Source organism: Epinephelus fuscoguttatus, linkage group LG3 (genome assembly GCF_011397635.1).
Source record: "Epinephelus fuscoguttatus linkage group LG3, E.fuscoguttatus.final_Chr_v1".
Taxonomy (NCBI): Eukaryota; Metazoa; Chordata; class Actinopteri; order Perciformes; family Serranidae; genus Epinephelus; species Epinephelus fuscoguttatus.
The window spans coordinates 7,458,071-7,483,658 of NC_064754.1; the positions used below are offsets into that span (position 1 = coordinate 7,458,071).

The following is a 25,588-nucleotide window of genomic DNA, read 5'->3' on the forward strand; positions in this document are numbered from 1 at the left end:
TTTAGAGTCACCAGTTAACCTGCATGTCTTTGGACTGTGGGAGGAAGCCGGAGCACCCGGAGAAAACTCAGGCTGACACAGGGAGAACATGCAAACACGCACAGAATGGCTCCCTCCTGGGTTTGAACCAGGAACCCTCTTGCTGTGAGGCGACAGTGCTAACCATTAATTCTACAATATATATCTAAAGTACAATTTTTACAAAATCATCAAATTTGCAAATCAAACTTTGGTGGTCATTTAAAATAATGAATATATAGTACACGGTCCTCTGTAATAAATGTTGAAATGCACCTGTTTAATCACAATGGGTGATAAGTAGTTATTTTTAACCTCGTCCAAGAATATGATTACGCCCAGCCAATATTTCGGAAAACTATATGAGCGGACAGCACTTATTTCTGTCAATGGAGAGGGAGGACATTTGATATACAGTACAGGCCAAAAGTTTGGACACACCTTCTCATTCAATGCGTTTTCTTTATTTTCATGACTATTTACATTGTAGATTCTCACTGAAGGCATCAAAACTATGAATGAACACATGTGGAGTTATGTACTTAACAAAAAAAGGTGAAATAACTGAAAACATGTTTTATATTCTAGTTTCTTCAAAATAGCCACCCTTTGCTCTGATTACTGCTTTGCACACTCTTGGCATTCTCTCCATGAGCTTCAAGAGGTAGTCACCTGAAATGGTTTTCCAACAGTCTTGAAGGAGTTCCCAGAGGTGTTTAGCACTTGTTGGCCCCTTTGCCTTCACTCTGCGGTCCAGCTCACCCCAAACCATCTCGATTGGGTTCAGGTCCAGTGACTGTGGAGGCCAGGTCATCTGCCGCAGCACTCCATCACTCTCCTTCTTGGTCAAATAGCCCTTACACAGCCTGGAGGTGTGTTTGGGGTCACTGTCCTGTTGAAAAATAAATGATCGTCCAACTAAACGCAAACCGGATGGGATGGCATGTCGCTGCAGGATGCTGTGGTAGCCATGCTGGTTCAATATGCCTTCAATTTTGAATAAATCCCCAACAGTGTCACCAGCAAAACACCCCCACACCATCACACCTCCTCCTCCATGCTTCACAGTGGGAACCAGGCATGTGGAATCCATCCGTTCACCTTTTCTGCGTCTCACAAAGACACGGCGGTTGGAACCAAAGATCTCAAATTTGGACTCATCAGACCAAAGCACAGATTTCCACTGGTCTAATGTCCATTCCTTGTGTTTCTTGGCCCAAAGAAATCTCTTCTGCTTGTTGCCTCTCCTTAGCAGTGGTTTCCTAGCAGCTATTTGACCATGAAGGCCTGATTCGCGCAGTCTCCTCTTAACAGTTGTTCTAGAGATGGGTCTGCTGCTAGAACTCTGTGTGGCATTCATCTGGTCTCTGATCTGAGCTGCTGTTAACTTGCCATTTCTGAGGCTGGTGACTCGGATGAACTTATCCTCAGAAGCAGGGGTGACTCTTGGTCTTCCTTTCCTGGGTCGGTCCTCATGTGTGCCAGTTTCGTTGTAGCGCTTGATGGTTTTTGCGACTCCACTTGGGGACACATGTAAAGTTTTTGCAATTTTCCGGACTGACTGACCTTCATTTCTTAAAGTAATGATGGCCACTTGTTTTTCTTTAGTTAGCTGATTGGTTCTTGCCATAATATGAATTTTAACAGTTGTCCAATAGGGCTGTCGGCTGTGTATTAACCTGACTTCTGCACAACACAACTGATGGTCCCAACCCCATTGATAAAGCAAGAAATTCCACTAATTAACCCTGATAAGGCACACCTGTGAAGTGGAAACCATTTCAGGTGACTACCTCTTGAAGCTCATGGAGAGAATGCCAAGAGTGTGCAAAGCAGTAATCAGAGCAAAGGGTGGCTATTTTGAAGAAACTAGAATATAAAACATGTTTTCAGTTATTTCACCTTTTTTGTTAAGTACATAACTCCACATGTGTTCATTCATAGTTTTGATGCCTTCAGTGAGAATCTACAATGTAAATAGTCATGAAAATAAAGAAAACGCATTGAATGAGAAGGTGTGTCCAAACTTTTGGCCTGTACTGTATATTTGATATATATATATATATATATATATATATATATATATATATATATATACACACATTTGACATATATATATATATATATATATATATATATATACATATATATAGTTCTGCCAGCGTGAATCAAGATCAATTATGATCTCCCATCTGCTCTCCTCACCAGTGTAAGATTTGGCAGCTTAGACTGTAAGGGGGAGACAGTTATGATACATACTGAAAGCATACGTTTAATATATGAAGGAACGCACATTAACAATATAGAAATGTAAGCACACATACACATGAAAACAATACCAAAGGAGAGAAACAGATGGCATGTATAAAAAAGGCAAATGAAAAGACAGAAACAATCACACACACACACACACACACACACACACACACACACACACAAGGATGGATAAGCACATTTCTTCAGACACAATTATGACAATTATGACACTAACATGACATGATCTTCACACCTCACACAGAAACTGATTGGAAACAGGCAAAGAGACATTTTCACCATTCCAATGTGTCTTTTGCTGTTTTCACATCAAGTTATCCACCTATTACCAATTTCTATATACACTGAGAAATTCAGGACTTTTTAGAGACAAATAAAATCAACATTAGTGGGACTAATATTAGTGAGATGGTGAGGGTTGTCCCTTGTCACCAATTCTGTTTGTAATATCCATGGACAGGGTCTTGAGGCGCAGCCGGGAGGAGGAAGGGGTCTGGCTTGGGAACGTCAGTATTGCGACTCTGCTTTTTGCAGATGATGTGGTTCTGTTGACGTCATCATACCGTGATCTCCAGCATGCACTGGAGCATTTTGCAGCCAAGTGTGAAGCGATAGGGATGAGAGTCAGCACCTCCAAGTCTGAGGCCATGGTTCTCTACCGGAAAATGTTGGCTTGCCCTCTCCGGGTTGGAGGAGAGTTACTGCCTCAAGCGAGGGAGTTGAAATATCTTGGGGTCTTGTTCACGAGTGAGGGTAGAATGGAATGTAAGATGGATCAACTGTTTGGTGCAGTGTCTACAGTGATGCGCCAGACCATCGTGTTGAAGCGGGAGTTGGGCCAGAAGGAGAAGCTTTGATTTACTGGTCCATCTATGTTCCAACCCTCACCTATGGTCATGAGCTCTGGGTACTGACACAAAGAATGAGACTGTGGATACAAGCGGTCGAAATTACTTTCCTCCGTGGGGTGGCTGGACACAGCCTTAGAGATAGGGTGAGGAGCTCGGACATCTGGAGCTCAAAGTAGAGTCGCTGCTTCTTTGCGTCAGAAGGGGTCAGGTGAGGTGGTTAGGGCATCTGATCAGGATGCCTCCTGGGCGCTTCCCATTGGAGGTGTTCTGAGCATGTTCCACTGGTAGAAGGCCCCAGGGTAGACATAGGACATGCTGGAGGGATTACATATCTCATCTGGCCTGAGAACACCTTGGGGTCCTCCAGGAGGAGCTGGAAAGCATTGCTGTTGAGAGGGATGTCTGGGGTGCTTTGCTTGGCCTGCTGCCCCCATGGATTGCCATCCCCATCATTGGATGAATGGATGGATTAGTGAGACTGAATTTTACACTGTCTGAAGTACTTTTGGAAATTTCTGGAAAAGCAGATGAAGGAGGGACTGAAAAATAAATTAAACCTTCAAGCAGTTATGTGTAGGGCTGCAACTAATGATTATCTAATTTTTTGGTTAATCTGTCAATCATTTTTTTGAGCAATCAATTTCGTTTTTTGGTCAATAAAATGTCAGAAAATGGTGAAAACGGTCTTTCAGTGTTTCCCGAAGCCCAAGATTATGCCCTAAAGATATCCTTAACTGTCATAGATGAGAAAAGAAACTAGAAAATATTCATATGGCATTTAAGAAGCTGGAATCAGACAATTTATATTTTCTTCTTCTTAAAAAAATACTCAAACCACTTGAGAGATTATCAAATTAGCCGATAATTATTTTATTAGAAGACAACTAATCGATTAATTGTTTCAATCCTAATTTTAAGTGCCACTGACATGAGACAGACTCTCCCTGTTTCCAATGACCATAGTTTACAGGAATTTTATAAAGGGACTGGGAAAAAAAAATCTGTATTTGGGCTACCTGTTCTTGATTTTTAAAAAGAGAACGCATGTGGTTATTCTGACTGAAGCGACTCTCAAAAGCAAAATCAGTAGGTCTCCAGAACTTTCTCACACTTCTCCTTATTTTCTATGAACACAACCACATTCTGATCTGTCTAAAGCAAAAGGGGACCCCATTATAAACTGCACTGAGCAATGTCCTCTTCAAATCATGTAATAAGATCTGAGATAGCTGTAAAAGCTAGTAACCCTGTATGCCTGAGGGACCAACTAACTCGTCTTAAGTCTCCTTTAATGACTAACAGAAGCCTTTCTACCCTGGCAAGAATAAAATTATCTGTGAAACATGGGATCATTTGCCACTGTGGTGAACCTCTCAACTGCTGAACTTCTGTGCAGCATCGCCCATCAGGAGCCAATCATGCAACCAGCATCTATGGCTGTAACAATGGTGGCAAGCAACAGCAGGCAATTATCTGGCTCAGATTGCCCATTGAACAGTGGTGGTTCTGCTAACATGGGTAATACTCAGAGCAACAGTCGAGTGAGCGAGCAACAGCCTGAGCAGCAGAGGACACAGTCTGGGTTGTCAGTCTTACAATAGGTTTGATAAGAATGCATTTAGGGCTTAAAATGTGTAAATTTATGAGCCCTGACATTTCTCCATTAATACGCTTTGATGTCCCTTCCTGTCTCTGCTATATTGCTAATATTTTTCATTCATGCTCTCTCAACACATCGGCGTGTCTTTACCTCCTCTCCCGCTCCCTCTGCTGAGTGTTGGAGACAGATAGAGGGCGTGAAGGGAGGGAGGAGGAGCTGAGAGAATGAATGGATCCTGAGAGAGGAGGTGTAAAGCTGGGCCTGCACTCACAGATAGCCTCTCCAAAACTACCCCAGATGACAGACTGTCACAAAAGGATACACACACAAATGTTTGAATATACAGTGACATACACACAGACACAAGCATACAATGCGTGAGGATCATGAGGGGGCAGGTTCCAGTTATACAAACATTTTAGAAGCAGAGTTGCTTTGAATCCAAGGCCAAAATAATGGCTGTTAAGCTGAAATGGATGGTGGAAAGTGTGAAAGGGTGAAAGTGAGAGAGGAACTGCAATTCAACCTAAGCCTAGGTCAGGTACTTGCTCAATATGACCTTTAAAAGCTTAAAAAGCAATCCTACAGACTTATAGCTAATATAGTAAGCTGTAACCTGCCTCCTCTTTAAGATCATTGGCCACTGATAAGTCATTTTCAATCGAATATTTAATGTCCTGTATGTTTTGATAAGAACTTGTTTATCCACGATTGCCATTTCAGCTCTGAAAACTGGTTCTTGCACTATTTACCCAGAAGTTAATCCAAGCCAAGATTTCCCTTGCTTACAGTGCAGTTTCCAAAAATGTTTCTACAACTAAACCTCCAATCTCCTCATGCAGGCAAGGCAAGAGTCCTAATGCTGAGCAATGGCAGGTGCCAACAGTAAAAAAACAAAAGCAAACTGCTGCCTTCTCTTGCTTAACCTTCCTTTTTTTTCTTCCTCTTCCTCCCTGTCCACTCTGCTGCAGGCGAACACAGTGGTGCAATGCTCCAACAAATTAGGATCAGAGTCACTCATCGGAAGTAATGTTATTACCGCAACCAAGAGCCAAGAGCAGCTGTACATATAATCACTACACTGGAGATTTGAATATGGAGAGACAGATATCCTATGGCGCTGGTTGTGTTGTACATAACGGAACTGCTATCATTATCTCTGCTGTAAGAAACCTCAGAGGAAAAACTGGGAATAAATAAGGAAATGGATTCAGTTGTTCAGTAAGGAAAAGACCAACACTGGCAATATAGGTTTCACTGGGTAAAGTTATGTAATGTTGGTGAAGCATGTGCCAGACAGGACTTAAAGAAGATGTCTGAAAGTAACCATGTGCACATACAGACCCACTGAATCAGTATCAGCTTGCAGAGCACAAACCTTGTCCTTCAAGGACTCCCTGATGGTCTTACATGCCGGCTTTTACACATTAATGTGGAAAGGCTTGCACTCTTGATTCCAGGTCTAAAAGAGATCGATCCCTTTTTGTACCTGAAGTGGCTCTTTTATAGTGTTTCGTCAGAGTGCAGTCTTTTTATTCTTATTTTTTTCCATAACACCCTGGGCTGGACCCCTGGACACCTGCACAAACCTACAAAGGAGTGAGGTGGGAAAAAACATCAGGAAGCAGTGTGCAAAAGACTAATGCCTGCACCAGATCTTAAAATACTGCCATTTATTCATCACATGACCCAGACCCAGAACACGCTGGAGGGATTACATATCTCATCTGGCCTGGGAACGCCTTGGGGTCCCCCAGGAGGAGCTGGAAAGCATTGCTGGGGAGAGGGATGTCTGGGGTGCTTTACTCGGCCTGCTGCCCCTGTGACCCAGCCCCAGATAAGCGGACGAAAATGGATGGATGGATGAAATCATACAAGGTATAACTCTTGTGAAATGTAGTCCCTACAGCTCCTTAAACTTGCGCACTTTAATTTAAATTTGTCCATATTTCCAGACTGGCTGCAGTGTGTTGATGTGTTGTGATGGTTCAGGCAATCCATGGTTGGGGAATGATTTAACTCTAGTTTTGGGTACAGTTGCTTAGTAGATTTACATGTTTGCCTTTCATATTTTTCGATATTACATTGTAGCCATATGTTGAAGACCATATTGACTGTTGTACACACAACATGTTCTAACACCCAACTCGTTAAACTTGGCAGCTTGCACAATGGCCATAAAGACTCTGACACACCAGCCAACGGTTGGCCATTGGTCAATGTCGGGCCATCCTTATGCGTTTGTTGCCCTAGTCAGCGCGGTGTGGCCCGCATCATTGCCCCTCATCTGCCTCTATTGGCTTTTTTTTTTATTGGTCAGTTCGGCATATTGAATCGGTGTCTGCAATGGCAGAACCTGTCTGTGAATGAAATCCCCTGATTTGCAGTTTAACTCAGTGCACAAGAAGAGTAATGGAAGTGAGGAAAGTAAACAAAGAGCTAGGTCAAGAGGGAGTAAGAAATGAACTTGTTGCACAGTGTAAGATTATTTTGTTTTAGCCATTGAGTTCTTTAGCAGAAATGTTTCATGATGCTTTGTGTTATAGTTCACTGCTGCCATATAAATATGCTTCATTCTTGCAGCATTAGTTTGTGTTGCTAATGTGCTAAGTGGCAAACTAGCATCATGTGCAAGATTTTGGCTGAGTTACATGCAACGTCAGGCGATGCAGTGGAGGGCCTTCGTTGCCGCTAGTTCTCTGAAGTCAGTTTGGTGTGTCTGGACCTATCTGCAACCCTCCCCTCTGCCCTGCTACAACTTTCTGTTCCATTATTGCTGCAGACAGGATTACATTGGAGTTAGCTGAAAGCCTGGGGCATCTCATTCAGACGCTGTAGGGTGCTTTGTGTGTCAGTAACAGAAGCCGAGGGCTACTGACCAGGCTGCTGTATTTGATGCTGTTGGAATGAGAACAGGATGAAACACATGAACCCTTAAATATATGAGGTGATGCTAGAAAGAAAACAAATAAAGAGAATGCCTTAATACATTTGAAAGTACTGCATAATCACTGGCACATGTTGGATAAATCTAAATTACAGCTGCAACCTGGTTGCTGCAAACATGTCCTGCATCAAACCAGTTGGGCAGGTTACCAAAAGACACATTTTAAATGCTCTGTGTCTACATTAATACATTCATTTAGACTCCATCACTGACAGGGGAGGTCATCTTAAAAATCAAATTGAACTGTTTTGCAAAAAGAAAAAAGAAAAAGCAGTGATCGTTCATTTCAAATGTCTAAATGGCCAAGCAGCATGTAAACTATGTAGCCAGGTCAACAACTTACTCAATGGAATAAAGTGTTCATATGAGTCATAATGCACCAGAATACAATATGTGAGGCTTTTTGTCGGAGTTTGTTTGTTGAAATTCATAAAATGCCTGACAAACAGGCATTCAGCAGGGGGTTGTGCCTAAGACAGAATTCACTCAAAGACCAAACTTTTGGGTTTAGTGTTGAACACCTGCCTTCACCACACCAGTCCACACAAACAAACATCATTCCCACACATTGCTTCATACAATCTGGCTGTGCGCAGAGGTCTGGTTCAGTTGTACAGGCAAGCTAAACAGAGCCTAGTGTGGGACTCATGCTGCTTCTAATCCCCTTCCTGCAGCTCGCCTACTGTTTGTGTTTGCAGCACACTAGTTCCCAGGGGTGCAGCGTTTTATCATGCCCCCTCCCATCCTTGCTGCTACATGCGCCGCATGTGGTGGATGTAACACTGGGGAATAATTGGTGGTGGTATCTCCCTGGAACGCATGCGCTGAGCATTGGGGTTTGGCGCGCAGGGACGAGGTGACAGATCTCTGAGGCTGCTGCTTAAAGGATGACTGAAGGAAAAACGAGCAGAGGGAGGGTGAGGAAAGACATATGCACTGAAACTGTGGGATCAGAGCGGAGGAAACGGACCAGATAAAACATTACGAGAAAGCAAGATGGTGGCAGCAGTATCATCTCTAGCCTAAGGGCTGGAACAGTGTGCTTGGTGACTTAAGATTTATGGAAAATCTAGAGAAACCAGGGCAGTAAAAGTGAATGAAAAATGTTCACCTTCCCTTGAGGGAAAAGAAGAGGAGGATGAAGAGAAACGAAAAGGCAGAGGAAGGGAAAATGTGTAAGATAGAAAAATGCAAGTTACATAAAAAATGGTGGAAAGCTACAGGGGGACGACGGGGAGGAAAAATTTAAAAATTAATCTAGGAAAGATGCAAAAGAAATGCATAAAATTGAGAGCAAGGATTTTCCTTGACGCAATATTTAAAACATCTATTTGAATATTAATTAAAAGAGGGCATTGGGGCGGGAGAAAATTTCAGAGGAGAAAGATGTTGAGCTTATATCATGAAATGTGGTTTCCAGTGTGGTTTGTGGTGTTGACTTTTTCCAAGCACATGTGTTTTGGAAATCACATTAGTCTATGGAAGGTAAAGGACTTTTTTTAAGTTTTGTTTGGCCATCTTCTCTGTGTTAGCATTTTTGAGATTCTTGTCACAGGATTAAACATGCACCCCAGTGTGGTTTTGGTGTGAGAGTGCAAAGTTGCATGACCTATTAGGCAACTCATAGTATATAAGTAAATTAGTATATGTAATTGCACATACTTAGATGAGTGTTCTATGACTTTAGCAATCTCAGAAACCACCGGCTATCGGTCTGATGGTGATAAACCTCTGGGGCCAATGGCCAATATTTGAGAAATTCAGTGTACCCAGCAGATATCCAGCCAAGACTTCCTCTTATGTGTGTCAGTCATTTCGGCTAATCTCTATAAACAGATATGAATGCAGATGTTTCTTGTAGAAAAGCCACTAAAAAGCTACATCATTGTCAACTAACAGTCAGTTGGTCCAGAAATTATATTACAGCCAGCGCATTCTATTTCTCCATACAGATCTTTTACCTGTAGCTGAAATGTGATTCAGAGACTCAGACTACAAACGCAAACTAGCATGCTTACGATACCAAAATCTTATCCCATTGCCCACAGATATTTTCCTATTTCTTTTTCCATATGCAGACATCTGTTTATAGAGAGTATGACTTTCAATGCAATAATTATGTTGGACTAGTCCATGCCCATTGAGTGCACAGTTGCTTATGTCAAGTTTCACATGGTGTGTGTTTGGGATACAGGTCATAGGAATTTGCAGATTAAATAGTCAACTGAACCCATTAAGAAGAGCAATGTATTCAGACAGAGTTTTTGTGAATTTGACAATTGCAGTCACAGTGATCGGTCGCATTTTAGCCATTTTTAAGCATTTTTCTGTTGTTATAGCGCCACCCAGTTGCCAATTAGAGTTAAATTTCTCCAGTCACCTTGAGGCATCCTGTTCTACATATCTACCAAGTTTAGTAAAAATCCATATGGCGGTTAGGCCTAGATAAGAAATGAGCTCTCTAGCGCCCCCATTTTGTTTGATGGGGTCAATAATGGAGGGGTCCCCTCAGATTATGTGTGGTCATATGCCTACAAAGTTGCGTGGTGATGGGTGAAACCCTTGATATGTTATACACCTTTATGTGATGAGCCACGCCCTCTGCAATATTCATTGCCTTACAGAAGCTCAGTTTTAGTAAGTTTTCCAACTTTTGCCAAGAGGGAACTTTAGATATTGGTCCCTAGATTATGTTCACCCAGTTTCATGCAGATCGCTCAAACTTCCTAGGAAGAGATCCATTTTAAGTGTTTTTCAAAAAATTCAAAATGGTGGAAAATCTATATAACCGGAAGTTATGGGTTCTTGAGGCAAATGTGTTCCTCATGAGGAGAGGCATCTCTGTGCAAAGTTTCATGTCTCTACGAATTAAAAATTTCAATCGGTTGCTATAGCACCCCCCTTTGGCCAATTGATGTAGTATTGCTTCATTCACATCCTCCCATGACCCTCTACCACTGTGCCAAATTTCACATGGATTGACCAAGTCAGTGAGGAGAAAAACATGGAACAGACACACACACAGAGTTTTTGGCATTATATAGTAAGATTAACTGAGGGGGGACTTATAGTATACAGCTTATCTTTGCTCGGTATGAATTTGGCCAATTGGTGAGTATCTGAATGATGACTAAAAGCCCTTGAAACTTCATTGTGTTGTTTTTGACTATTCCTAATTGTTTTCCTGTGCACAGTATGTCAAAGTTAATTATAATGTTTGGAAAGACTCCAACATAATGGAAAATGTCTCTTTAAAAAGCTTTAGCCAACAGGAGACACAGATGAGAGATATTTACACAGCATCCCCAGATAACCTGGTGGTGTCATCTCCTTTAAAGGGATCTGTTTACTGATGGCGGGGGGTACAACTGTGCATGCTAATCGTCTCTTAATACAAACTGGAGAACATAAAAATGATAGGATGCAACTTGATTGTTTTGAGTCATCAAATCATTGTAATTACTTTAATTCTTAGGTGCCAACAGATAATTTGGTATCCCAGCTTTGGAAATGTCTGCTTGTTTATACAAATGTCTGCTTCTGTTGTGTTCTTTCTTCTGTTACCAACTCATTTTTGTTTTTTTTTTACTATCTAGTAGAATTGCTGGTTACACTGAAAGCCGACCAATAAGGTTGTGACGCTAGTGGGAACGGTCTTGTATTAATTCCTGACACCAACATGAGTGATGCACACATAAAAGAATAACATGTTTATCATGTCTTTGAGGAAAGTAATATTTTGGTTTACAGCGCTACAGCAGTTAAAATGATCAACTTTTCCTGCCCTGTCAGCTGGTGGGATATTTGGTTGCAACAGAAATCAATAATATGCTCTTCTGTAGCAATAAAACACCTGTACAGGATGTTGCATGTAGAAAAACAAGTGTACAGTTTGATGTGGAGTCAGAATTATTGTAATGGACATTTCTACATCCATTACACAAAGTAACTCATTCTGTTGCCCTAGACTATAATACATGAATTGGTAGCGTAGGCATGCACCTAAAACCTAAAGTGTCTTTGATGCCATTTATCTGTGGTGCAACAACAAAGTAGACCAACAGCAGGATTCTGTGAAGGTGGATATGTGATTTTAGCATGAATTCAAAAGATAAACTGCTGTGAAATCCATCTGCAGATAGTATACTGTCAACTACTGTGTAAATGATTTGTACAAGGAATGTACGCACATTCAAGATCTTTTGGTACCTATTGTAACACATATACAGATTTCAGATTGCAGAAATTTACCATGAGCAATCAAGGTTGCATCTATCCCATAATATAACTACGCAACAGAGTTGGGTCCAATTCTGGTTTTGCCAGTCTGGTCTGGTGTACGAGCTAAGACCAGTTTGATGTTATGCAAACTTGTATTGCATCAGTAATAATATAAGCTATGTGACAATGAGATACACATAGTCTGTTTAAAAATGGACCAACAGAGCCACTCATGTCTGACAGGCCTTGTGCAATTTATTGCTGAGACAAGCACCGGCAAATTGAAGGAAATCAAATTTCATTAGAGGTGGGGGAAGGGGATGTTTGCGGGGGTGACAGGATGAGATATGGCAGAATTAAGCCTAGTTCACATTACACGATTTTCACTGCGATTTTGACGTCGCAGAGGATCTTGAGAGCCACCTTGGGTCGGAGGTGAGTCGGCAGATAGTCTGCCACAACGAGTCCTCATGTGTGAACAAGCCTACGAGCAAGTCGCCCCCTCTGCTGTGACTGGAACTGGATATCTGGCATGCTAGAAAACTGGAGAAGGCTGACACGACTGACAAAGAGCATCAGCCAATGAGAGGCGAGATATGTCCCACATCAGCACGCAGGAGGACGGAAGAAATGTGAGGAGGACAAGCCAGCCGGCAAGCAACAACAATGGCGGCGTCCACAGGATCACGGGGAGCATGCTGTGTTTGGACCCAGGCCCTGGAGGCAGATCTGATTCAACACTGGGAAGAAGGTTTGGTGACGTCACCGTGTTATCTGGGGCTCTGTTGGCGAGGGCTCGGTGGAGAAATCTTGTGGTGTGCACACACAGGTCATAACGCAGTTGGTGAGACTCCCGATGACAGAAACACACGTCACCAGGTATGAACACTCAAAAGATTAGGATAGTCTCTGCGACGGAAAATCAGGGTGAAAATCGTGTAATGTGAACTAGGCTTTAGTCTCTCAAGAAAACTAAACATTTTGGATTTGAAGCTGACGAAATAGGTGTTCTAAATAACTGTTAGCACTGTTCTTAGCTGGACTTTTATTGGATGACTGTTTCTATTTATTCCAGCTGCTTGCTCTGAAAGCACGTCAATGGACAATTCAGGCTCATTAATGAAGTTGTAATGAGGTACTATCTAAATGATACCTTCTTATTTCACCACAAAAGCCAAAATAAAGAGGCAGCTGGCTGGAGAAAGATCACAAGGGAGCTGAAAGCTTCTGGTAAATGACCATTGCTAATAACCTACTTGCTGATCACCACATTGTATTTCCAGTATATATCACAATAGTGATACATATTGAAAACACACAAAAGGTGTGCAAGTAGACTACTCACTCACCCATCTTTCAAGTGGTTACATATCCAGTCTGATCTCTAACACATGGCTGATAGCTATGAGGTGCATATTTGAGAGATCCAATGTGGACAGAGAGCTCCAATTTAATACAATGCCACCATAGCCTGTATAAAATAATGGACGTAGCAGATGCCCCACAATAGTGGGTACTCAGGAGCGGCTGCTGATTCAAGTACGCTAACTGGTAAGATTTGGTTTATTGGTCTGTTTCAGTGTTTTGTTTAATATGAAACCAGTTTGAAATTTTTACACCGGCCCAACCCTACAGTGTGAGACACCTCTTTTTTCATTTTGTTCCGTCCAGATTCTATGTCATTATTCATGCCAAATGAGGTCCATTTGCACTGCGGACTATACTATTTTTTTCACAGCAGACATTCTGACTTCTCACATCAGGAAAAGCACAGGTATTAACGACAGCTCAGTTCCATTATGTTATTCCAATGAGCCAGCATAAACAACACCAGGGCCTCCCCTCAGTGGAATGCAGCCATCATTAGTTATTAAATATATCTCTTGCTTTTGACAGTGCAGTATGGATGCTTTACTTTTCCAGCGATGAAATGTCAAAAATGTCTGGTGTGGAAAAAAAGCCTGTAATCAATCATTTCTTTATGAGCTATTTGTGACAACTGAGAGGATCCATAAAGACAGGAGGCAGAGTAAAGTGCTGCATGACTTGCTGTCATTTCACCAGAACATGATTTCCCCATGGGGGTCCATGTAGCACCAATAATGCAGGATGACAGTCGCCGAAACTGTCCGATGAATGACTTACCTGTCAGTCTAGTTGACTTCACATTTCCTTATTGCTGCAGTCAGTGTGTCAGTGTCTGTATAAGCTTTATAAATATAGGTCTGAAAGCAACCGTGTCTCTTGTCATTATTTACAATACTACAGTCAGTCACGGCCTGTAACTTACAAACATTTGCATCCTTTGAAATCCTAACTTGTAATAAAAAAAGACATTTACAGTCCCTGTCCTGATCAACAGATGAGACATGAAATGATTTTAAGAAAGGCAAAACTTCTCTCGCTGGCAGAGCATCACTCAAGACAGTGAAATAAGACGTTAAAAGGAAACTGGAAGCAGTGGGAGAAATGCACTGCCATCAAAAAAGACTGCAACACAGTAAGATAGAGACTGCACAGGCTACAATGTATAATGCACAAAATCACAAAGCAGAAATCACATTAGCCCTTCTTAAACAGGAATTGTGCAAATTTGCAGGAAAGCCCAATCAGTCTTTTTTCAGCATTGGCAGTATAAAAACAAAATCAGGGAGTGCAGCAAAATGCCGCCTACCTACTTTTGTTTATACAGAATGCACCTTTTTCGGGGCAATGGGGGGCGTGAGAAAGTAACAAAACGTGTAGCTCAGCGTGTGACGTAAACAGTGACGTGAGAGGGAAGCCGCAGCTAGTCAGGCACCGGTAGTCAGGCGGCGATTCTGTCCTAAGTCGGCCCGTTCTTCATCGTCCCTGTCATCTGACGGTTAATGGCCTGTTTGTTTGCGAGGACAAGGAGGGCGCGCAGTTCCTTGTCTCCTCAGTTGCTCATCTTTACAGTGTCTGTCAGGTTTGTGTTTCCCTCTTGCTACTAGCTGCTCCCTAATTCCTGCTATCAGCTGTTTCCTGTTTATCCACCGCCAGTGGCTCGCACGTGCAGCGTCATCAACAGCTCCTCCCACAAGTCTTCAACAGCCCCTCCCGTTGCAGAAGGCCACCTCGGTCTCTTTAAACTAAAAGGGTTCCACCAATATGTCTACCCTACGAGGCGGAAAATTGGGCGCCTCAGATCAACTCGCCAATCCACCTCTGTGTGTATAAATGCTCGCAGCTGGCTGGCAAATCGGCCCAACATTCGCAGAAAATCTGGCAGTGTAAAAGGGGCTGTTGCTTTATACAAACAAACGGGATAGGGTTAAGGTTAGGGTCACGGGTAGGGTTATGTTTTTCAAGGGCTCATTTGATAGTGTATAATTTATTTCCCAAACATGTACATTGCCAAGCTGGGCAGATTTTGAAGAATAGTTGTTAAATGTTGCTCTTAATTTGTCAGTTTAAGTGATTTCATTTCACCAGCCAAAGAGTTTTGGCTTTAAGTCAGCAGGAACATTATGACTGTGTGCCAAATTTATGACAGGGTAATTTCAGCTGCTTTATTAAATTACATTGTGGCAATTAGCACAACTGAATTGTGTCACTGTTGTGTCATTGTCAGCCACGTCCCAGGTGATAGCCTGTGACTAATAACATGTCAATATTTAATGTCATGTTTCATATTTAACACTGACATGATTGGCCATGGTAGCACAATAGACCATAGACTGTCGGGACGGCAAAGATAGCCGGGGCCAAAAAAAGGGATTTGGAACATGGCCTTTAAATAGACCCATGGTAATAATAATTAAACATTTGAACTTTTAACTCATTCAACCATGCTTCATTTGGAAGCTGTAGTTCGAACACACAGAGAGACTAATAATAGGCTTATGATTAGGAAAACACATTACTGGGAATGAATAAGCTTCTGTTCCCAGTTAATCCCACATATGGGTTTTCTAAATTTGGTGTTTACCCATTCTGCTCTAATTTGTACTACACTGTTTTGGTCTGTTCTGCAAATCACTACGCAGTGTAAGATGTATGTTTAGGAAGGAAACATGTCACTGTTCATATGTGTGAGTCCCCTGACAGACAAAAGGGATACAATGAAGGGAACAGGAGGCCCTCACCCTGCCATGACGATGAAGAAATCCAGTCGGTTCCACGTGTCCCCGAGGTAACAGTGTCGACCAAAGATTCCCAGGGCGACCATCTTGATAACCATCTCCAGGGCAAAGAAGATGTAAATGAATGCATCAAAAGCCTGTCAGGAAGACAAAGGGAGACAAAGAGACAAGGTGTCAAGAATGGAGAAAGAGGAGAATGTCGTCTCTCAGTTCTTTGGGCACCACAAACAAATAGCCATTCATTGCCATTGGAGGTGGAGACGGAAACATCAGAGAACGACTTTTATAAACCTAAGAGGGTGACAGTGAAACTAAGCAAAGGACTTTACATGAGAAAATATATATTTCTGTAATTTAAGTGAACCAACTTTTTCAATCTCAGTTACTACCTAAGAGAGAACTAATGGTTTTTGACCAACTGGATCTGGATGGACCATATTTATTTGAACACAGAGTACACGGATGCAGAGCTCATTGAAACTGAAGAGCAGACGAGGAGAGAGAGGAAGCAGCAACAGGCAGAGGAACATGTCCGAATACAGCTAAAGGTAAACACAGGCATTCATTTCTCCTTTCCGTTATGTTGTCGGATAATTATACTAACAATCCGAGCCTATCTGTGTGAAACAAAATGCACTTTTAGTGGACGTATTTTGACGTTGTTTGATGCTGTCTGAGTGCCCTATTATTTAATATAGTGCACGCTCGGGCTGCAGGCAGGTCAGCCCTAGCTTCAACATCCTATCACTCATTCAGACAAAAGTAGATTGGAAAATAGGGCCCAGGTTGAAAAAAAAACATTAGTTCCCCTTTAACTAGGACAGGGTAATATCCGGTTGAGACTCCACAAGGAGGTCTGAGATGAATCTAAGGCGGTGTTTACATTGGACATGGAAACGCGGCAAAGCGTGTAGATTTTCTATGGAATGCCTGCTTGCTTTCAGCGTCCGTGTTAGCTGATTAGGCTGTCCACACTGGGCGCCAGGCGACTGCTGACGGGCAGCTGCCTGGCCGTTCACAATTAACAAACTAATCGTGGCACTTCTCAACTCATGGCCACAGGCCAAATACGGAGCCTGGTGGCACACTGACCATTATCTAATTCACAATCAAAATAAATTGAGCTTGTTTATCCAAAGAAATGTGCCAAGGGAGGATTCCCCACACCCCTCAACAGAGTTCCAGGCTAATCTGAGAATGTCCTCAAATCATAGAGACGCCCATACATCCAGCTTGTTTTTAACGTTTATTCTTTTTTTTCTTATAAATATAATTACTTGTTTATTAAATGGGCCCTTGCTTCCTTTCATTCTGCAGAAGTGGCCCAGGTGAAGCAGGTTGAGTATCCCTGATTTAAGAGCCCTAACCACATCATTGCTTTTATCCTGCTAAATGACTATATGAATAGGGTTACCATCTATTGGCTTCTAAAGACTAGTCATATTGTCTCAGCCTGAGAAAGGAAATGCACCCACAAGAAGACATTACTTTGTGTTACATAAGGGGACACCTGCAAAAAAGGCTGAGAACCAATGTAATAAAACATCTGATGTAGGACTTTGAATATGATTTGATTGTTGTCACAGGTTTCCTTTTTTTATCTTTTTAAAAATGTGTGTGTGCAGAAAATAGTACAGTACACCAAACAAAACTACAGCAGCAAATGGATTGCTCTGAATGCGTAGCAACATGCTGATTGAAGAGTCATAACTTGGAGTCAATGGGTCATCCTGCCTGCTGTCAACAACACACAGTAGCAGGGGGAAGATGTTGTGTTTGTTTGACTCATCTTTATCAAAAGGGCAATTACGGCCAGTGCCATGATTTGTGCACGAGATAATCTCGTTCGAGCAACATGAACATGGGGCTGTCCAAATCCTTAATTTATCAAGTTTGTAAGGAGCCTCGAGTGCACTTCCTGCAGACTAAAAAGTCTGATACAGTTACAAAATTCATAGCTTTTGCCAGTTACAACTTATAAGGTAGACATAATTTTGATACAAAAGACAAACACTTATTTTTAGGTGTACTATGCAGGGATTGTTGGTATTGCAGGCCTCTACCTGCTTGGCGTTTCATCTTGCTATGTTTGCATTTTTTCTGCACTGTGTCTGTAAATTTCATTGTTTCCAATTGGACGCGTGCTATCTATTAATTAAGTCTCAACCCTACATGTGTGCTGTGAAAAGGAACATCCCAATCACAGCAAAATAAGAAGAACCTATCACAAACTTATCATCCTGACGTGACATGAGCCAAATGATCTGGCATGATTCTGGCCAAATTTGGTTATATGAGGAGAAGCAATTGTTTTCCAAGCTGGTTGTCTGAATAACAGGTGAACAGTAGCTTGAGTGACAGGAAACACCTCTTAATGTGTACTGGAAAGCTGAAGGTGTGTCAACTAATACTGCTTGTTTGACACTATAAATTGTCATGATATACCAATTTTTTGTCTTTCTCATGTGTAAACCTTCAAATTTCCAATCCTATGCATTTTCCTCACACACTACCTACTTTCCCTCTTTATTCTACAACAAGAGCAAGGACTCTGTAGATTAATACACTGCTTCACACTTCTAGTGGGTCATAAGTGATGACTGAGAGAGATGACTTTAGTATGAGAGTCTATACACTGTTTGTTAGGAAAATCCAGGACAGAATAAATGTAAACAAATCATTAAAAAATAGATAAATCTTGGCATTGGTCACTGAAGTCATTGATCTAAAGGCCTATCTCATTTTGCATTTTATCTCCTCAGTGTCCAGCTCCCTTTTAGAGTCTGTCTATAACAGAGCTGAAACAATTAGAAGATTCATTGACTAGCCAATTAATTTTCAGTTGATTGATTAATTACTACCACAACAACAATGCTGGTGATTTATTAATTAAATTCAAGTGAAAAAAAGAGAAATATGTGCTGGTTCCAGCTCCTCAAATGTTTCTCTCTGTCTATATTTATCTTGAGTTTTGGGCTGTTTCTGACCAAGGAATGTGAAGACACCACCTCAGGCTCTAGAAAATTATGTTGCACATATTTCACTATTTTCAACATTTTACAGACCAAACATTAAGCAGTTAGATGAGAAAATAATTGGCAGATTAAGCAAATGACTTTGGCTAAATTTCCAAGAAATCAACTCAAAGGCACCTTGGGGAAGAGGTGGGTGATTAACGTGGAGTGTTTCCAGCAGTAGCGTAGTGAAGGTAATCTGTGATCCTGTCCTGCATCTACTTATATGAGGCATACTGAGCCAAGACAGAGTAAACTTCTCTCTTTCCTCCGTTCCTAGCCGTGTCTCCCTCCTGGGCATCTCTTCCCCTCCATGTTTCTTCCACACCTTCCTGCCAATATATTGCTGCTGCCTGTCTTCCTGCAATCATTGTATCTTCTTTCTCCTATGTTTCCCTGACAATTTAATATCTGGATCTCTCTCTCCAAACCTCCTTCTCTCTATTAAACCTCTATTCGCCCCCCCTCCTCCCCAGTTGAGCTGTTTGCCCTAAACGCTGGGGTAATGGAAAATAATTTGTTTGAGCAGTAATCAGCGATAAGCCCCACATCGACATCCCCCACCTCACTCCCAGCTTTAATCAAGCATCTAATTAAAAGAAGAGAGCAAAAAATCCAAATAAATCAACGATCTCAGCTTGCTAATGCGTGTTATTGCTGTTGTGAGCAAAAAGCCTAGATTAGCTGGTGTTCTTTTCTGTGTATACAGGGGGATTAGAGATGAACTGACGCGCTTGGCGTTGCCTGTAATTTGATTTTCAGAGGGAAGTACTGCAGGCAACACGATCTGAATCTGAACCACTGATGTGAATCTTTGTTTTGTCACTTGTCCCCCGCTGAAAAGAAGTGTCCTACTCAGCAGTCCTGGAGGAGTTTGGAGAGGCAGGACTCGCCTGCTAATGTGGAAGAACGGTCAAAGTTTGCAACCTTGACCTTTGTCAAACCGGAAAGATGGACGAGGTGCTACCTTTGTAAAGTTCGCTGAACCGAGGAGGATGTAAACTAACTAAATGTCAGAAAAACATTCCTCCTCTGACATTTCCACAGATCTTGTCTCACACCTCTCACTCTCTTTTTGTTTTAATACCAGCCTTCTCGTACCTTTCCTCTTTCATGTCTCTTCATCTCTAAACCTCTGCTCTTATTCATTGCTCTCAGTTTTTTTCATTTGTCACTCCTCATCTATCAATCTCAATTATTTCTTTCTTTTTCTTTATTCTTTCTTTTTTTCTTTATTTGTCCTTCTTTTTCTTCTCCTTTTTCTGTTCAATCTTTTTGTTCTTTGGCTGGTAAGAAAGTGTAGGAAATGAGTGTATTTTATTTTGAGTTGCAAGTACAGCTTGATTCATACTTACATTCTGAGGCTGATACTGATATTGGAGAGTTCAAGAAAATCTAATATATTTGTCCATATTATTTTTTTCCACAAACACATCATATTGACAAACAGACTAATCTACAGCCAGCATGCTGACCGCTTACAATGAAAATGTTAAATCAAAACAAGCTATTAAAGTCCAAGGGTTAACAAAATAGTTAAAATTAATTAATTTACCTTTGCTGTGAAAAGGTGCCCCATGCACATTTAAAAGGGTAACTTGCCTAAACAAAAGACAAAAAACAGGACTAGGAGTAAATTATGCCTATTTGTGTGTTGACTTAGGCGGGATTTATACTTGTGTGTCAGCTCTATGTAGAGCCTACGCCATTGTGAGCATTTATACTTGTGCGATGGTGTGTGTCTTTGTCTCTCTGCAGTTACACCTCCAAACACTAGTCAGCGGCGGAGAAATGCTGTAAAGAATTAGTTGATTCAAAACACACATTAAATATGATTGAATAGTGACAATTTCAAACACAAGTACATAAATTGGCTCCATTATAACTCGCAGCATTCACAGACAAAGCATTTGTCTTTTGCTGGACACATTTTCCCCACAGATACAACATGCTAATATTTTTAGCACAAGCCGATGGTATTTTACATTGTATAAATTAGCCTAGCAGCTAGCGGACTTTTCCTCTACTCATATGAAGCCAGGGACATCAGCAACATTTAACAAAGGTAACATTACAACATTTGTTTCCATTACAACTTGCAGGATTCTTTGACAAAACAACTGTCTTACACTAAACACGTTTTCCAAACAAATATAACATGCTAACATTATTAGCACAAGCCTATGGCATTTTAGATTGTATAGATTAGCCTAGCAGCTAGTGGACTTTTCCTCTACTCATATGAAGCCAGGATAAATCAGACACAAGACTTTAAATGTTATTTTGTGGTGGCTTTATTATCTACACAATTTATTGTTTTTTATCTGTGAAATTAAAGTAAATAAAAGCTTTGTTTCCACTGAGGGGGAAATGGTTTCAGCTTACAAAAATAAACAGGAGGTCTGTGTCGCTGTGACATGTATTTACATATCTGGGGAAGTGTGCGTCAGGTTACAGTGTAGGGTATGGCGTAGGTTATACGTCAGCTCAGAGCCTACGCTGTAGGTATGGCATCAATTCGACGCAGAAGTATAATTTCTACTTCAGCGGGTATAAGAACAATTAAGAAAAGTTGATCTACCGAAGGGCGGCACGATGGTATGGTGGTTACCACTGTCACCTCACAGCAAGAGGGTTCCTGGTTTGATCCCGGGTGTGCAGAGTTTACATGTTCTCCCCATATCAGCGTGGTTTTTCTCCGGGTACTCGAGCTTCCTCCCACAGTCCAAAGACATGCAGATTGGAGATAGGTTACTTGGTGACTCCGTAGGTGTGAATGGTTGTCTGTCTCTATGTGTCAGCCCTGCGATAGTCTGGTGATCTGTCCAGGGTGTGCCCTGCCTCTCACCCAGTGTCAGCTAGGATAGGCTCCAGCCCCCCTGCAACCCTCAAGAGGATAAGTGTTTAGAAAATGGATGGGTGGATGATCTACAGGAGCATGAATATTTAAAAGTGACACAGAATGCCTGAGAGCCTTATTTTTATATTTTGATTCATCACCTATCGCCTCAATTTCGTGTTTCCTTTGCGAAAAGACATTTCCACCATAAACTGGTGCATGAAGCTTCACCAGAATGCAGGAAATAAAGTGTTTAATGCTCAAAATATCCTAAGGGAGGATATCCAGACCCCTTACTTCTGTGTCCCCACCATTGTTGAAATAAAACATTCGCCCTTTCTCAGATACAAATCTGACAGTTATCAGAAATGCTTTAAGGTCGTGTTTGGAAGGGGAGGAGAGGAAATGGCAGACCATTTGATGTTTTATTACTGAAGCCCTGTAATGCACATTGCTACACAATGGTGTAACAAATCTATCTAATCAAAGAGCAAAACATCATTACATAAGAGGAAAACTGATGAAAATCATTTAGCTCTCAAGGTTTAAAACCTTTCACATCTTCAAAGCATTTTTTCATTCCAACTCAGCAAGTGATCAGATCAAAGAATGCTGCTATTATAAAAGACACTTCAGGACAAAAGTTTCTCAGCCTTGGTAGGACCCATGTCCAAGCTCAGGCACTCGTTTGCACTTGTGATTTGTGTTGAAGGACATTATTTGCATAGAGCTCTCTGTCTGAGGACTTGTTATTGATTCTCTCACATTTCCTATTCAGGGAGATAAAAACAGTCTTGTCTCTACACAACAGCGTGTGATGTCTATGAAGATTCTCACTCATCCAGGTCACAGGAGAGCTGGAGGGAAGTCAAATGCAAATTAAATTGCAGTTTGGTCTTAAAATGTTTCAACACACATTGTGGAGGGGTTAGAAGTAGATAAAGCCTCGATGATGAGTTGTGAAGTGTATGTAGGACCAAACTACTATTACATTGACTCTAACTCTCACAGAACAAACATAAACCCCTTTTACACTGCCTGTTCAAGGTGGGAATTTCACGTTCCACCTCACCATTCTTTATAAGAGGTACCCTTGCAGAATGAGGAGACAGAGTTCTCTTGGGGAAAATAACCGTGCCACATTGACATCTATTTACAAGAGACAGCGAGCAGGACAGGATGATAGACGGGACAAGTGTTATGTTTTGACAATTTCTTACATGTGCAACCTACCATCGGAGATTTAAGAAGCAACTTGCAGCAGTTAGCAGCTAACTCAAAGAAGGAGAATAGCAGCTGAAAATGTCTGCAAATTGGGGAGAAAATGACGTCTGGAAGCTCCTTAAGCGGGATTTAAACTTCTGCGTCGAATTGACTCTGTGTCTACGATGTAGGCTCTGAATCAATGTAGAGCCTACACGTAACCTACACATAGCCTGACGTGCACCTCCCTAGAAATGGGGCAGCAGTAGCTCAGTCCATAGGGACTTGGTTTGGGAACCGGAGGGTCGCCTGTTCAAGTCCCCGTCTGGACCAAAAATATGGAGCGTGGACTGGTGCCAGTTCACCTCCTGGGCACTTCCGAGGTGCCCCTGAACACCCCAACCACTCAGAGCGCCTGTCATGGGCAGCCCACTCTGACATCTCTCCACTTAGTGCATGTATAGGTCCAGTTTGTGCGTGTGAGTGTTCGGACCTGTGTGTAATTGACAACAGAGTGAAAAATTGAAAACTGAATTTCCCCTCGGGGATTAATAAAGTATATAAAATTAAAAAAAATAATAAAAGTAATGTCCTGTCTATTTACGTAAGTTGAAACCATTTTGTTGTTGTCCCTGGCTTCATATGAGTAGAGGAAAAGTCCGCTAGCTGCTAGGCTAATTTATACAATGTAAAATGCCATCGGCTTGCGCTAAAAGCATTAGCATGTTGTATTGGTGGGGACAATGTGTCCAGCAAAAGATAGATGCTTTGTCTGTGAATGCTGTTACGCCATGTTTACTATGTGTTTTGGGTTTTTGGAAACAACTACACTTTACAGCATTTTATAGAAACTCCAGGGCCGACTAATTTTGAAGGTGTAACTGCAGAGCGACACAGACACACCACTGTACAAGTGTAAATGCTCATAAAGGCGAAGACTGTCTGCATAGGCTACGGCGATGGCTCTGCATAGAGCTGACGCACATGTATAAAACCTGCATTACTCTCCAAGCAGAGGATGAGATCAGCCGCCATAAAGCAAGGATGGTAAATGATTGTTATCGGCATGTTATATCATTGCAGATGCATATGTTACATACCACTAGAAGCCAACGCTACTGTGTGACATGTCACGGCTCTTTTGCTTCTGGGATGCCATCTAAAATCAGACACTGAGCTGGTTTTATGCCTGCCTTGTTTGGCTCTGTATAAAAAAGCAAAGCCGGCGTAATGAAGGGTCTTCGTTGCAGCCCTATCGTCGAATTTTTGTGAAAATGACTAAAGATGCAAAAACAGCAGAGAATCTGGAGTTAACTTATGATGCAAACCATTGTTTCCCACTCCATCCATTCATCCATCCATCTACAAGTGTATACTAGCTGACTAAATAACTAACTAAGCTTCCAGAGGTCTTTAAGTTCACATTTGTTAGAGCTTATAGATTCTGCTGGCGAGGCACCATTGAAATCATGGTATTGAACAATGGATTTCCTGAGAGGAGAGTATTGACTGTGGCACCGTAGCGCTCTAAATCCATGCTGATATTGAATAGGGTCTATAGATACTTGGAGGAGAAATTCTATTAGGTCCAACTCACCAGCCACCTCCTCCAGGGAGCCAAATCAATCTACTGTGTGTGTTGGCTGTTATATGATGAGTGTGGTGCCTTGTGTGTGTTCGTGTGAGAATGTGAAAAAAAACAGGGTGCCGGGGTGATTCAACAAGAGCTTCACACCGGCAGACTGAAGACATACGTGCACACGCTCGCGCACAGATGTTACACCCACTCAGGCCACCTTTGACATAAGTGAGAAGGGATTTTGTGTCTTGCCAGATGACGAGGAAAGCTGCCGAGGTGCCGTACGTGAGGAAGTCATGCTCACTGCACCATAAAGACCACATGCTAGCAGTGAGTCACTGCGTGGAGTTACAGGCTCCAGCATGGAAGGGGGAGCGCAGGGGGAGCGAGACAAGGAAGGAATACAGAGAGAAACAGTGGGAGATTGTATGTGCATGTGAATTAGTGTGTTCTTTATGTGTCAGTACAAGTAAATAGATCCATGTGCACACTTCCTAGAAGCACACTCTTTGCTCTGTCAAGGGCTGTATTTGCATTTGTTTATCACGTATGTGTTTGTTTGTACACATGTTGTACACAGCTGTCTTTGTGTGCTAATGTGACTTTATTATATCTGCTTTTGTGGGGGTTATATATAAAATATGTATGTCTGAGTGCAAGTGTGCATGTTTGTAAGAGTATAAGTGCTTTTCCATAGCTTAGATGTGCATATGTAGAGCCTCTGATCAAACGTTGTACGTGATCCTGTGTAACTAAGTAACTTATTTATAGGGCGCTTTCAAAAGCAGTAGTTAGAAAGAGCTGTAGAGGAGGGAAAAACAAGACTCTTCAGACACCCTAATGGCTCTGTGAAGCTGTAATGTGCATTGTAAATAATGCCAAATTGTGAAATAAATAAAAGTTAAGGCCCAAAGTTGGATCATTTGCAGTTGTGGTGAT

The 25,588-nt window shown here is 41.7% G+C and overlaps 1 protein-coding gene across 1 annotated transcript in view; it reads right to left on the reverse strand.

The window, feature by feature from the left end:
- The window catches only part of LOC125885939 (voltage-dependent T-type calcium channel subunit alpha-1I-like), a 219,987-nt gene that overhangs the window by 192,333 nt on the left and 2,066 nt on the right, over positions 1-25,588 (reverse strand). The window contains exon 2 of the mRNA XM_049571799.1: positions 16,018-16,151. Coding sequence (XP_049427756.1) covers positions 16,018-16,151 — 134 coding nt within the window. The remainder of the gene's footprint in view (positions 1-16,017; positions 16,152-25,588) is intronic.